Below are 16,166 nucleotides of genomic sequence, written 5' to 3' on the forward strand. Positions count from 1 at the left end.
CCGAAACTAACAGGTCAAAATACTTTTACATTATATAAGTTTTCATATTCCAAAAATAGTGTACCATATTCCCATTATTTACAAACCCTAAGAGATAACAGTAGCACCTGTAAATTGCAGAGACAGATAGATTCCTTCAAAGGGGCTACAAACTTAAAGTATTAGAACAATCCCTTATACATGCTAAAGGATCAGTTGATAATGCTACTAACCAGAATGAAAATAAATGGGAGACTAATATTTTTAGTTCACTACTGCTTCAGGTGTAATACGAGACATTGTAAATAAGAGTTATAACATCAGTGCATAGAAAGACTATGTGAGGTTAAAAAAGAGGGTGCCATATAATATATTAATGCCCTCTGATACTATATAGTGTTAAATAAAAAATAATAATAATTTGTTGGTGTTTTAAATGCTCAGGATGTGCTTCTTGTCACAACATGGTGACTGGAGGATCTTATAGACACTCACACTGGTATAAATATAAAAATGAAACACTGCACTAGTACACATGTAGTCTATATTATTACCATAGTGCTTACCTTTGTGGGAAAATACAAAGTACCCTCATGGAGATGATGGGTAACCATTGTTCAGCTTTTGTTGAGTGTAAAACTGGCATTGCTTTTTAGAAGCACTATTCATTCACACTCCTCTCATCTTTTGACTTAACTGAACCAGATTAGGCAATTGGTGTAGAATTATTGTTAATAGAGAGCCTTTTTGGATTATAGGTTCATGGCTGCTCCAAGGGGCCTTATCGTTTCTCAATAGTCGTTTATGGCTGCATTTTGCATGAAATTTATGAGAATATGTATGTCATAAGAACTGTATTTATTATATTTATACAAAGTTGTACCATTTAGCTGCCCAGTCCTCACTTCATTCAAGTACCAATAAGACACATTGCATATAATCTATTATTTTGCACACTTACTATCAATTGCAATTGCAAGATTAGGATAAAATGGGGTCAACCAAGGAAAAAACTCTAGAGTACTCCACTAGTAACATTTGTACAACTAGAAAATGTTCCGTTCATCACAACTCTATAATTTGTTCACCAGTGATTTCACTAATCATGGACAAATTGTTTGTTCCAGGTCATTTTTCTTGAATTTTCTCAGTAACCTTCTATGCTATACTAGTTGCTTTAGCAGAAAAATCACATTCACTGTAATCTCAAGGACTAGGTATTTGCTCACTTTATCGTAGAAGGCAATTGTATTATTCATATTCATGCACATGAGCACAGGCTCCTTAGCTGGTATATTAATGCTAAATGTTAAGATAAACAACTCACCATTTTGCTCCCTCTGTACTCCAGCTGCAAGAAGGTCGGGTTCCCCAAGGCTTATATCATTAATTCTGGTTCCTAAACATTCCACACAGAGAAATTTGCACCATTCCTCTGCTTCCAGTTCTGTAAATGTTACAATACAATATATAAAAGTTAATTTACGAGTACTTTATCTGTTTTTCAAATACTATTTTATTTATTTTACTTCCATTATACTGCCAACGAGTACAGGATCAGAGGTGGGCATAATTCCAAATAGACATTTTTAGACAGACGAGGAGAATCTGAACACATTTTTCACAAGGCATGGATTTGCTGCAACACTGTGGCAAAATGTTGTCATTGAAGTTTTTGCTGTTTAGCAAATTTTTCCGCAATTTTGCAATTTTTTTGGGATGGATTCAGTCATAACTGATAATTATATGTAGTATATGAATATTCCAACAATTCAGGGGCTGAGATCATGATTATATTGTGTATTATGTGTGTTCATTAACTTGTGTGCATTATTTTACAATATTTACTCTTCCAGTTTCCCCAGGAACAGGACTTGCTGCTAACACATATAGCATCTGTTTTAGTAATTTGCCAACGCTACACTGTCAAGTACAATTTATTCACCTTAAACAGAGCAGCATGAAGAGTCCTTCCAGTTCGTAGTTAGAACCTCACTTGATTAGATTAGAATGCAATGGCATACCTAAGTTCCATTACTATTTAGTTGGATGTCACATGAAATAAACCAAGTAGCTCAAGAAAGAATTTCTCCATGTCTGTTTCCACAGAATTATTTTTTCACCATATTTGTTCCATTATAAAACTATGTTGCATACAAAGAAATATATATATATATAGAGTCCATACCCTTTGCTATCTTTAAAGCTGAACTATTTTCTTTATGTGTTTAAAATGTCGTAATTTATCATAATTTTTTTTGTTTTTGTACAAAAACTTGCATACAGTTGAAAATGGCATCAAACGTACAAGCATTTAAAGGGCAACTCTACCCAAGCACAACTTAAGCTTTTTAAAAAGTAAACATAATTTGAATCAACTATGCAATATAAACTAGTTAAAACATATGCTGCCTCTTCATGATTTTTAAATTAGGCAAATGGTTTGGAACAGTTCCCTAAGCCCCACCCACTGTTCTCCTGCTGATCTGGCTGACTACTTTTGAGACTCAAAAAATGTAACAGTAGTTGACTGTCCTTAGCCTGCCTTCACTCTGCATCCTCCAAATCCCACAATTCTCTGCACATATGACGTCAATAAGGAAAGGAACATCACAGTGCAGTGCATTGTGGGTTATGTACTTCCTGCAAGCTGTTTGTAAGCAGTGGAGAGGTTTTAGTCCCTCCTTCCCTGCCAAGATTTTGAAAGATGCAGAAAGTGAAGAACTGTTTTGCAGCTGGATTTCAGCATATAAAAACTGGATTTATTCATACTTTTTTTAGGAACAGATTACAGTGATAGGTAAATTAGGGGTTTCTGTGTTGCATGAGTCTCTATAACTAAATATATTTTGGATCAGAAACTGGAGTTCCCCTTTAAAGAATGGTATCATACTACAGAATAACAATTAATATAACAAATATAAAATGTCATGTTTATGTACTCTGATCATAATGGATCACATTTTCACTATAGGTTTAGGGTTAATCATAAAAGATCTGTTGTGTTGGGTAGTGTTACCTAGAAATAAAGACTTTGCATCACATATATTTCAAATTCAAGTTGTTATTATTATTATTTAGTTAGCTATGCCAATTGAAGCAAAATAATTTAAATGAAATATTCTCTAACTATGACATTTTATACACTGTATAATTGCAATTTCTGAAAAGAAATAGACGTTAGAAGTTTTATATAATGCTATAATGCTGACCTATAAATCGTCTTTAGACATAATAAAATTACCAATTTTCTAAAGCAATAGAGTAAATATATATATGTACAGTATATATAGTTCTAGTGTAGAAAAATTAGGTCAGACGTAAGATTTCTAAATAAATAGTTTTTGTATTATAGAACATTTACTATATTCCTTTACAGTTTGTACTTAGTTCAGTCCCAAATGCACATGATTTACGCCAAGACTCCATGGTTAACACATCTAAAAGGACCCATGAATAGAACAAAGTTTTTGAAATGTTTCAAGTTGGGTGGTGCAGTAATGTAAAGGACAAAGGGATGGGTTTAGATGTATTTAGTAAACAACTTTTTCATAGTCTTACCTTTCTTCATTTTGCTATTGTACTGATTGAAATCATATTGTCCTTGCATTGACTTTAAAGTGTAATATGATGACAGCCATTTGACAAAAAGGACACTGATATTGTAATTTGTAACTAAGTCATGCAGTATTAATCTTCCTATTAAACCAATTAGGCAATAAAACCAGAGGAAAGGAATCAATGTGGTCTCAGTCAGTTTTACAAAAGACTGTCCTTTTCTAAGGCAAAGTCATATTCAAAACAGGCCATTTTTTAATTTAGTCAGAATTTGTACGTGTAGCATAAATTTACTGATTCTTTTTTTGTAACTTAGATTTTAATAAGAATTTAAACATGATAAACACATATCTTCAGCAATTAAATGTGCATCAGTTCGTGTATTAACCTTGTGGGACTCAAGGGTTGCAAAGCAAAGTCCATAGGATACTAGGCACAAATATGTATAGTCATATTGTAGGTCAGTGCTGTCCAACTTCTGTGGCAACGAGGGCTGGAAATTTTCCAGCCTCCATGGTGGAGGGCCAATAATGGAAGCTAGTTTTGACCACTCCCCATTTTAAAACCACACCCACTTGACACCACACCCATGTTATTGCATGACCATAGCCATATTAATGGTGGTAGTACAGCAAAAACCTGCCATACTCTGCCTTCCCTACCCTACCTGTGTGTGCCATACACTGCCTGCCCTACCCTGCCTGTGTGTGCCATACTCTGCCTGCCCCACCCTGCCTGTGTGTGCCATACTCTGCCTTCCCTACCCTGCCTGTGTGTGCCATACTCTGCCTTCCCTACCCTGCCTGTGTGTGCCATACTCTGCCTGTCCTACCCTGCCTGTGTGTGCCATACTCTGAGGTGTGAACAGGGAAACAATGTGGGTGATTACAGTCTGAGCCTGAGGTGTGAACAATGCAGGGGGTGAACAATGCAGAGATTAAAAGGTGTGAACAACACAGGGGATTACATTTTTAAACAATGCAGGGTGTTAACAGCCTGAATCTGAGGTGTTAACCATGCAGGGGGCCAGTACTGATACCAATTAAAGCTTACACAAAGGTAAACTATCAAAGCAGTCAGACAGGTGGAAGGCCACACAGAGGGGGGCCGCCAGTTGGACAGCACAGTTGTAGGTCATCGCAAGCCCTTAAGTTCCTACATGGCCCATATTCCTAGTGTGGGGCGTTTTATTTTGGACATGGGCTGTTCTGGACTCAAACTTCTTATGGAGTCTTTGGGGAGTTACTCATTTCCACTAAGAAGTGCAAGCTAGGCAGCCATTAAAAGTTGGTTTACTAAAGCCCATGCCCATGAAGAAAATTAGGGAATCTTTTTGTAGTTGGCATGCTAATTGAGACAGCAACTCTATGTCCTCCCAGAAGGACTGTATCACATGGCATTTCCATAAAATATTTTCCAAAGTTCCTATCACTTGACATGCTCTCCACTAGCGTGAAGGGTGGTTAGAGAAAAAGGCATACACTCTATCTGGCATATTGTATCAATGCATCATGATTTAGTGTTTCAAATGTAGTGCCAGTAGTGATGCTTCTTTGTTGAACATATGGCCTAAGAGATCTCTTAATTGTAGGTACTTATTAGCTTGGGACTCTTTATGCTGTAGTTTAGGGAATGACCAAGGCGCCCCCGTCAATTTACTGATTCTTAAACGTATCAGCTAAAAATTTTACAGAAACACGCTTATTGTGTTAGTGTTTACTTGACTGGCATTTTTTGCAACCTAAATGTTCGAAATATTGATCTTCCAAACCCTTTACAGAGGTATACTCAGTACCGTCGCCGCTCCCTATATGCAGAGTACGCAGTCTGCGTAGGGCACCAACTCCCAGGGGGGCACCATCCCAGCTGCTCAAAAAAATCATTTTTATAGGAGTTAATAAGGCAGAGGCCGGCGGCAGGGAAAGGGTTAACAAGGAGCGCAGTACACATTATGGGATATCGTCTTGTTTACCGGTGGCAGGCAGTACCAGTAGCCAATCAGCGCTCTCTCTCCGGGGGCTGGGTTATATGCCGCATTCTATTGGCTAAGGACAACAATGCCTCCACCAATGAGAACTACTCACCCCAAGAAACGAATAACAAGCTCTCCAGATAGTGCCCGGCGGCAGCGGCAGGAACAGAGCCCCAATGGAAGGCAGGAGCGGAACCCCCCGTACTGAGCCCAGGTAACGCCGGCAGATCAGCTGATCATGGTGGGGCCCTTACAAATGGAACTGTCTATTGAGGGGCCCTTACATAGGAAATAGGCACTGTGTCAGCTGCGGGCATTTACATTGTCTTGCTGATTGTGAGCTCTGTATTTATGTATTTACTTTTATACGAATAAAGTTCTATTTTGGCCCCTATAGTAGGTGTTTTTTTTATTATTTTATTTTTACTTCCGTAATATTTGGGGGAGGGGGCACAAAAGTAAATTTCTGCTTAGGGCACCCATTTGGGTTAATATATAACAATTACTTGTGCTTTTTGGAATGAATGGTTGATGTTATGCCTTCAAGGAAAAGGGAGGCCTAATTTTGAACGTTGTGTTTCTGTACCCTTCAAGTTTGCAAACTTCACCCTTGGTTTAAGAGGGCCTTACTATAGTGACAGGTCAGCTATATTAGCACCCTGAGTGAAACTCTTTTGTGCAAATAGTCACAATATATATTGGTTTATTCATAATTACAAAAATAGGTGCAATTTGCCATGGATTTTGTACTTTGAATCCTACCCTGTACATACCTAAGATTTTCCCCACCCATGAATACGTTTTAAATACATCAGAAAATATCATGGAATCCACCAGTGACTGACATCAGCCTGCACTGATATAAGTGAGTGTCACCATAGAAACCATGCAAACGGTGGAAATGCTGGAAATAGTATTTCATTAGCATGGCTAATTTATTTGTGACCGTAAATAAACAATTTGTTGCTTTACAACCTATTGCTGAAGCCTTTAAATGACTGGTATGTTTGTTGTTTTTTAATGGGTAGAAATTAAATAATTAAATTAAAAAGATATGTCCCCAGTATGAATGTTTCTGGAGTAAAGGGCAAGTTGCCATAGCAGGTTATTAATCTGACAAACTTGTGAATGATCTTTGGAGAAATGCATTCTATTTTTTAATCAAACATCAAAAAGAAAATTAAACTAATAATTAATCTGCTGAAATAGATGTTGTGATATATATTTATCTCACATAATTCACAGAAATGTGTACATTTATTTATGTAAAATATCTTCAACATATACTGTACCCTTAAATTACTGTTTTATTGTTAGAGCACAAACATGAATTTAAGAGGCACAAGGAATAAAAAATTATACCCTAGTCAAAAACACTTTTCTTTGTCTTGCAGATAAAATATTTACTAAGGTCCAGCAATATTTATCATACAAAGTAAGGCTTGGAAGAGAAAGAAAAATATAGCAGCTATGCCCTACATAGGGATTGGTCCGTTTATCAAGAACATACTGTACAAGAGATAAAAAATGACCACTTTCACACCTCACCATGTTCTCTTTCACAGGGAGATAATTACATGTTAGAAGTCAGCGATTTGTTACTTTTGCTGGAAAAAAATAGTTTAGATTACAATGAATCACACACAGAAAAGTAAAATTTGAGCTTTTCTGGGGCAACGCAAGCATGGCAGATAAATGCTGTGAGGAAAGTTTAACTATTTCTGCTGCAATGCTTTAACTGATCTGCTTTAAATTTTGATGAAATGCTTAAAATGTTGAGTACAGGGCAATAACCAGGACAATTTGTGCTTCAGTTGCTTCAGTTCTTGTAATCCAGAAATCAAGTTTAAAACAGCACTGTGTAGAGAGGGTTGCTTGCAGGGAGTTTACTCTCATATATGAAGTCTTGGGCTCTTGGGTACTCATTTTTGAAGTGATTGACACAGGCCACCGTGCAAACCCTGAAGCTGTGGCTTGGTTTTGAGGTGGTGATAGGTCCAGGGTTTCCCAATGTGAAAATCATGACATGAGGCAGGACAGACCAAGTGTTATTGAGAGTAACAGTGCAAGAAGCACATGTTGAAGTACCGTATATACTCGAGTATAAGCCGAGTTTTTCAGCACCAAAAATGTGCTGAAAAAGTAACCCTCGGCTTATACTCGAGTATATGGATATGGATTCTCACAGATGCAATGCACTCGTGTCGACGCACGTGTTTCATTGAATGCGTGGCCCATTGTGGCGTGCCGAGGCATGATGCGTGGCCCATTGGTTCGATAAAAGCACTAACAGAGCGTGTACGTACCTACGGCCCTTCAGCATCATGTGCGCTAACAGAGCTTATATGTCCCTGCGTCCCTTCGGCATCATGCGCGCAAACAGAAGCACTAACAGCGCGTACGTCCCTCATTGGTGCAGCACGCGTCGCGCTTGATGCCGTACACATGCGTGCTGCACCAATGAGGGACGTACGCGCTGTTAGTGCTTCTGTTTGCGCGCATGATGCCGAAGGGACGCAGGGACATATAAGCTCTGTTAGCGCACATGATGCTGAAGGGCCGTAGGTACGTACACGCTCTGTTAGTGCTTCTTAAGCCATTAAGTTCAGTTCAACTGTATCAGTTTTGACAAGGTATAATTCCGTGTATATGTGTGGCTTGCAGATTACAGAAGTTTCAGTTTAGTTCTGTCCAGCTTTTGCATTTTTGCTACTGTATCTCTTTTGCTTAATGTTGATTTTACCTTTAAATACTAGGAGCAAATACTAATACCTGAAAACAGTTTTAGGTTACAGAGAATAAGAACTTCTACTATATTTTGTTTCCATATATGTGTGCAAAGCAAATAATTCAACCCCCAAGGTTTAAGTGCTGTGAGTCCTAGTAACCTCTTGCAATGCCACTGGGAGGCACCTTCCCCATGTGCCACCCTTAGAGCATTCATAACTTTTTGCTTTTTGTTAGTTGCTAGTAGAATTTACAAACACAAATTATTAGTAGGTAAGAGAAATATTTACAATATATATCATAACATACTTTCAATAAGAATCTGCCCTTGCCCCCCACCTCAAAACACATTTCACAATTGTGCCCATATATCCCAAGTGAGTTGGAAGAATATATATAACAGAGAGAGAAACAGAGAGAAAACAGCAGGATGGCAAGTACTTGATAATTAGTATGGCAGCTTCCTTAGCCTTCCCAAACTTGCTTTTGTCTGCTGATGTAGCATTTTTCTTTCTCTAAAGTAATCTATTATTTATTTATCTGTTATTTGATTATTGAAACTTAGCAGTAGCGGCTGCATTTCCCACCCTAGGCTTATACTCGAGTCAATACGTTTTTCCAGTTTTCTTAGGTAAAATTAGGTACCTCGGCTTATATTCGGATCGGCTTATACTCGAGTATATACGGTAACTGCTTTTAATGAATATGATTTTTGCATACAACGACTGAGGAAATTTGAGCAACCACAAGGCTTAAACAGTCTTAAAGTCATAATATAGGCACAAGTAGGTGCAGGCAGCAAACTGGATAGTCAAAATCAGGCAGCAAGGTCACATACCTGAAAAAGGAACACCCAGGAGCTTATAATAAAAGTTCAATATTTGGGTTTGAACCCAAGTCCTCAGAGCAAATTTATTTAGAATTTTCGTGCCATGAAGCATTGACCCGTGCTGGCACCGCGACTCATGTGGCAGCCATGGGTGCAGCCATTGTGGAGAAGAGAGGAGCACCATCGGGCCCATAGGGTGTTTCACCAAAGAACATTCCTCAGGACCGGAGTCAAAGTAAAAACAGTTAGAGATTGTTGGCTTAATATGGGACACATGAAGCACATATGGAATGCATATCTCAGGAGGAGTCGGGTTAATGATCTCCAAGAATAGGGAAGGAACCAGAAAAGCAATCTTGAGATGGATATTATTGGTCTTCCTATTAACATAGTTCTTTTGAGCCAATGAACTCTCCAAACTTGATTCAGTGCAAATTGGAGAGAGATGCCAAGGAATTTGCACAACGAAAGCCAGAATTTGGAAATGAATTGAGAACCTCTATCAGACACAATCTCTGCTGGAAATCCATGGAAGTGAAAAATGTGCTAAATAAAGAGTTGAGACAATTCCACTGCAGGTGAAATGTGTCATCTTGCTAAAGCAGACAAATACCACCCATATGACTGTGTTGCTCTTGGTGGTAAGACAACAATTAAATCTAGTGAGTGACTAGGCTTAGAAGAATCGCAGACAGAACAACAGCAACAAAGTCTTTGAGATCCTTCTGCATAGATGACTACCATACAACATAATTTAACAAATCTTTTTGTACACCTGGATGCCCAGCTTGTTTGGACGAGGGATCTGCAGAAAAATAGAGTGATGAAGGTCAGGAGGAATATAAGCCATGCCAACAGGAGTGCCAGGAAGCGCAGAACACTGAGCATACTGAATCTGAAACTGGAGTCCTATTTGTTCTTGGAGCCTGGGTGATAACAAAATTAAACCATGTAAAGAAGAGTGCCCACTGAGCCTGCCAAGGATTCAGTCTCTTGAGAATCTCTTGACAGTCTCTTGACTGTAAAAATTTTATGGTCAGTAAAAATGGTGATGGGATGTGCTGTGCCCTCTAGACAGCGAGTAACTCATGGTTCCCAGTGCCATAATTCTGCTTATAAGAGGCTGTTAAGAAAAGTAAGCATGTGCATATGCATTAAACCAATGATTTAAAGGCACCCAAAGCTTGCAGGGGCCAAATGTTAGGTTTTTCACATTTTTGAATGATCGCCGGGATTGGAGCTATGTGAGAAGAGATTCCCTTGATGAATTGCCTGTAGTAGTTAGCAAAGCCAATAAATCTCCGTATGGACTTGGTGCTCATTGGAAGAGGCCAATCCTGAATTGCAGAGACTTTGGTAGGATCCATTTCAAACCCTTCCTGAAAGATGATTTAGCCAAAGGAGAATCCGAAAATGCATTTCTTCAGCTTAGTGCACAGACAAAGACCACCATCATTCTTCTCTACAAAGAAGGATCCAGCAGGAGAGGAAGAAGGCCGTACAAACCCACATTGAAGGCTATCTTGTATGTATTCCCTCATAGCTTGCGTCTCACCTGGACACAGAGGATACGTATGGCGTCTAGAGGACATAGTTCCAGGAAGGACCAATCGATGACAGTGTTATGTATGCAGAGACCCTACAATCAGAGGTAGTTCCCCTGCAGATTCAGATATTTTTTCTGATGTCAAAGGTCTATCATCTATCGCGAAGACCCTCAAGGGAGGGGCCATGAGCAAAAGTGGAGTCTATAAATTTCTCTGCAGCTCTGGAGCCTAGAAAGGTTTGTGTGTTGACTGTTTTAGAAGCCAGCCAAAACTGCACCAGAAGCAGGAATTCTTTGGGGGAAAAGATATAATACTGCCCAGACAAGACTCCCCAAATCCTATCTAGTCATTGCCTTTTTGCAGCTTCAGCAGACAATTATTGGCATAATGAGCCTTGCTTTGTTCAGAAAGATGTGCCCTCCCAATCTGCATAGCTTTCTTACTGGAAGTGTAATGGGACTGCCCAGCAGGTCTCTAAAGAAGAAGTCTTTGAAACCTTTGAGCCATAATCAGTTGGAATTTTTTGCTACAATCCTTATCCACTTGGAGTTCCCTAAGGCGAGTTTGATGGTGAGGGCAATCAGATCCTCTAGTTGCTCAGGGAGATCTCTGGAATCTAGATCATCTTTTAATTTGTCAGACAGTCCTTGAAAAAAGCGACTACATAAGCCTCATTGTTCCAGGTGGTTTTTGCAGCTAGTGTCCGGAACTCAATAGCATACTGGCTAGCAGTGCACTTCCCTTGGCGAATCTGCATTAAACAGGAAGAATCTGTAGCTTCACATCCAGGAGCACCGAAGACAGTATGGAAGGTCTCTCAGAAGTCTTTAGCATCATTCATTGGCGGGTGGGGGGGGGGTTGCCCATTCTAGTACTTTGCCCTCCAGCTTAGAAAAGATGTACCCTATCATGGCTCTTTAAGATGCATAAAGTGAGGGTTGGAGTTCAAACTAAATCAGGCACTGATTCACAAACCAAGCTTGAGGGCCCCCACTGTAGCATGATGGCGGAGGAATATGAGGTTCCTTGACAGAGTGCATACAAGGCAGTACTACAGCTGCCACAGGAGTAGTGCTGGGAACTGGAGCAGCTACAGGAAAAGGGAGAATAAGGTCTCCAGAATTTGCATATACGAGCCTGTTGTGCTTTGTAGGCCTCCATGTGAGAAACCATGTTACATAGAGCCTTTTCCAGCTCAGAGGGGATTCCTCACAAGGGTCCAAAGCCCAAGTATACTGTAGGGGCCTGCTCTGCTCTCAGTAGGTTTGTAGTTGGAAGCAATTAGACCAAGCCAAGGTATCAGCAGGGTTAAACATTCTCAAAGCCTAATACAGGCTTGGATCGGTTCAGGCAGCAAACTGGATAGTCAAAATTAGGCAGAATGGTCAGACAATCAGTCCATTAATAAATTTAGGAAGCACCCAGGACCTTAAAATAGTCCTATACTTGGGCACTGAACCTGGGTCCTCAGAGTATATGTATTTAAAATTTTTGCGCCTGGTGTAATGCGATGATGTCATGCACCTGCATGCTGACCCACTGGTGGCCATGGTTGCCTCCATTTTAGATGCGGCACAGAAGAAGAGAGAAGTGCCAAGCGCTATTTAGTTATTCTCATAGGCCTGCAAGGGCCCTTTGAAAGCCCCTTAACTTTGAAAAGTGAGGAGAACTTTAAGTTACCTTTCAACCCTGAAAGAATGTTGGTGGTATGGGCATGATATTATAAATAAAGTAAAAAAGGAATGATTATGTTTAGAAAAAAAAAGTATTGAGTAAAGGTGGTTTATAGGCCCCATCTTTGCCTGCATGGAAAGAAATATGTTCTGGTCTCTGTCTTGATTTCAGATAGAGATTATGTGATTGTATGAATACCAGAGCTCTTATCTTCCCAAAAATGACACAGTACAATTTAAGCCTACATACTATATTCAATGCCACCATTATTAATAGGAATAGACAAGACAGAGATAAAAGGGAAATTGAGTGTGATGATGGTAAGGTTCTGATTGGCTTTGATTGCTGTAAAGTACTTTATAAAGAAATCTGCTATATAATTTGCCCCACTATGATTATGATGGTTGCGTCTCCAAGGCATGCTGATAAAATGGTTTATTGGTAAATGGTTTACAACGTAAGTGGACTGGTTAAAAGTACTTATTGCCTATGTTCCAGTATTATGAAGAAAAGGAACAATGCATAAAATAGGCAATCTCTGAGTTAAGTGAAATGAGAATTTTAAAATATAACAGATAATATCCTTGGATAATAGCTAGCTGTGCAAAATAAACTATATTAGAAATATATTATTCTTCTAAGCAAAACAGTTTGTCAACTTGCTTTCCACAGTAGAAGAACATATCGATTTTTCCTTCATTCAGACATTAACTAAAACGGCTGACAGCCATTCGATCTCCAGTATATCTTTTAAAAAATGTTCAAATGAATCTATAAACATATCCAAGACTTGGAAACCAATTATTTAGTTAGATCCCTTTGCAGTCATTGCCAAATGCCACATATCACAGGAGCCTCTGCAAAGAAGGCAATAGGTTTCATGAAAGCATAATATTTTTAAGCTCATTCACTTGGTGTAAGCTCTACTGTATCATTGGCAACCCTCATAACTTGGAAGGCAAGGAACGCTACTAAGGGTTAAAATGTATATATTGCAAGTTTAATCTAGACATGGGCAGTCTATATTTATACTACAGCATTTACAAATGTGCTGTTGGTTATCAGGCACTTGTGTAAATACTAATTTACCAGTGTGCCATTTGCTCATCAATGTGCCTTAAATGTTACATGTCTCCAAATGTTTGAGCCTAGCCTTTTAAATTGATCTTTTGATCCTGCCTGTTTCTGTTTTCTCCCACCTTCCTTTACCTGGAATGCTTGTCCTGCCTGCCATGACACCATTTCTGGTGTACTTAATAGAGTGGCATCCTTATAGGGGCTGTTGTAGAGAGCTTGGGGCATAAAAAGCTGACATTGAACATGAGTACAAGCTGAGCTCACCAGTCATAAAAGCCAGACATAGACCTTCTGTTCTAATAATGACTGAACAGATAAAGTACATGGGCAAATATTCAAAATATATCTTTAAATCACATGTGGTTGTTGAGTCTTGAAATGCCATCTATACCAGGTGTCTTACATGCTCTGAAAAAGGGCAGTGTGGCAGTTATAATGTAAGTGAATTGTCAGCAGAAAAAAGTGCGACAAGTTATTGCATTGCATATTTATGATGTAAATGCCAACATAAAAGCTTCTGGTAGGGTCAAAAAGCACATCACAGGTAACTTTCCTATCAACCCAAGTATCTAGAGCAGCCAGATGTATATTAAGTGGACTGATCATACAGTATAGAAATAAAATACAATATTCTATGGCCTTGTAATACATTTGGAATATAATGTATTTAAATATGTTTGTTGCCATAGTTCCATTGTTAGATGGTCAAGCTGGGTTGGAAAAATCTCAATTCCATCAAGTTCAACCACACCAAATGAACTCCAGTGCACATATATACACATACTTATACAGACCTATACATATATAAATATAAAAACTTACACCAACTTAATATCTGTATCTTAACTGTATCTTATTGTGGTCTTAAGATCACAATAGCCTTGGAAATAATACTTGCTCAAAAAATCATCCAAGCCACTGCATTAATAGAATCTGCCAATCACAACATCACTCAGCAAGGCATTCCACAACCTCACTGCCCTCAATGTGAAGAACCACATACGCTGCTTCCAATCAAAGTTCTGTTCTTTTAGTCCAGTGATCCCCACCCAGTGGTTTGTGTGCAACATGTTGCTCCCCAACCCCTTGGATGTTGCTCCCAGTGCCCTCATAGCAGGTGCTTATTTTTGAATTCCTGGATTGGAGGTAAGTGTACTGCCAGGTATACTGCCAAACAGAACCTCCTGTAGGGTGCCAGTCCACATATAGGTTACCAAATAGCCAATCACAGCCCTTATTTGGCACCCTCATGAACATTTTTCATGCTTGTGTTGCTCCCAAACTCTTTTTACATTTGAGTATGGCTCATGGGCAAAAAAGGTTAGGGATCCGTATTCTGGTCTACAGGGATGGCATCTGGTCTTTACTAGAATATCTGTCTTTAATGTAAGCACATGTAAATGTTAATCATGCCTCTTCGCAATCCCCATGCTCTCCAATGATTCAGTACTGGAATTCCCAGGCTGGTACGGTATTGTTCTAGAAGTCTTACTTGAATCTGACATCCCATTTGTAAAAAAATTATACTAATACTTTTCAGGTCTAAATTCCCTGATATTGTGTTTGTGTAACAAAATAAATTACATTTCCACAGTATGATATCTACCATTAAAAGGAGATCAGGGCATACTTCATAATGTAAATTAAACATAACAGCACAGCAGTGACTGAGAATTATTTAAAGTAATTAAAATCATTTATCTTGTTATTCGGTTAATTATAGATTTGTCTCTTTTGGGACACAGCAATAACCTAGCTTTACTATGCTATGTTTCACTTTTACGATCAAGGAGCATATTAAGCGAGATTCGTTGGAAAGATGCATCATTGAGGAATTGATGCATATTTCCACTATAATGATACCCGCTTCAGCGATATTTTAATTTCTAAAGAAATCTATCATTTATTCATAATTTAATGAACTCCATTTCCTCTTCACTGATCTAAAAATCATTTAAATCATTTTTTTTACTAAAAGTCTCACTGTATTTTTAATTGTAAACTGAATAGTGCTGCATATTTAGCACCTGCATATTGTCCTAAATATAAACAAGCTGGATATACTGCCTCATAGGAAGGAACATCTGATCCCAGTAACAGTATACTCTCCATTCTATTTTCACATTCATATCCACCCCCACCAAAGCATTGACAGACACCCCTGACCCTATCAAAAGTGGACTTATTTTTTGTAAATTTAAGATCTGTGAATGTTTTTGTCAGACCAGCCATAAATGTTCTCTGATCACTGGGAATTGGTTAATAGACCTGTAGCTTTTTATGATTTTTATTACAGTACTTTTTGATTCTTAAACTGAAAAACCAATTACTTTGTGATAATGCTACATTAGTTCTAATAATCAGGACTGTAAGTGAAGGAGATATAAAATTGAATAAAAATAACACAATACAATGACAAATGGCACATGAATTCTCTGGATACAAAGAAAACAATGCCCTTTGAGTGGGTGTTTACTACAGACCCACAGGGTGCTCCACCAACCTTAGAAATGGCAGCCTTCCACACCCTCCAAAACCATTAAGGACATTATTCACGAAAAATGTAACAAAATATAAATAAATAGGATCAAATCTACAGATAGAGACATTTGACCCCAAAAAGGAAAATTATCAAAGAACTATAGTACTTAAAAATTTGGGACGTTCAAATAAAAAAATCAGTCTGTACCCTAAGATCAGTTATCACAGTTAGACGCAGGATGGAAGATAGATGCCCCTAACGCACATACAATCCATAGCTAAGCAAAGTTATTGAGAGTTACAATATATGTTATGAAGATGA

The 16,166-nt window shown here is 38.5% G+C and overlaps 1 protein-coding gene across 1 annotated transcript in view; it reads right to left on the bottom strand.

Annotated features, from left to right (window-relative positions):
* dok6 (docking protein 6) overlaps positions 1-16,166 on the bottom strand; it is a 117,349-nt gene that overhangs the window by 15,143 nt on the left and 86,040 nt on the right. The window contains exon 4 of the mRNA XM_002939618.5: positions 1,307-1,426. Coding sequence (XP_002939664.3) covers positions 1,307-1,426 — 120 coding nt within the window. The remainder of the gene's footprint in view (positions 1-1,306; positions 1,427-16,166) is intronic.

This window comes from Xenopus tropicalis, chromosome 6, assembly GCF_000004195.4.
Source record: "Xenopus tropicalis strain Nigerian chromosome 6, UCB_Xtro_10.0, whole genome shotgun sequence".
Taxonomy (NCBI): Eukaryota; Metazoa; Chordata; class Amphibia; order Anura; family Pipidae; genus Xenopus; species Xenopus tropicalis.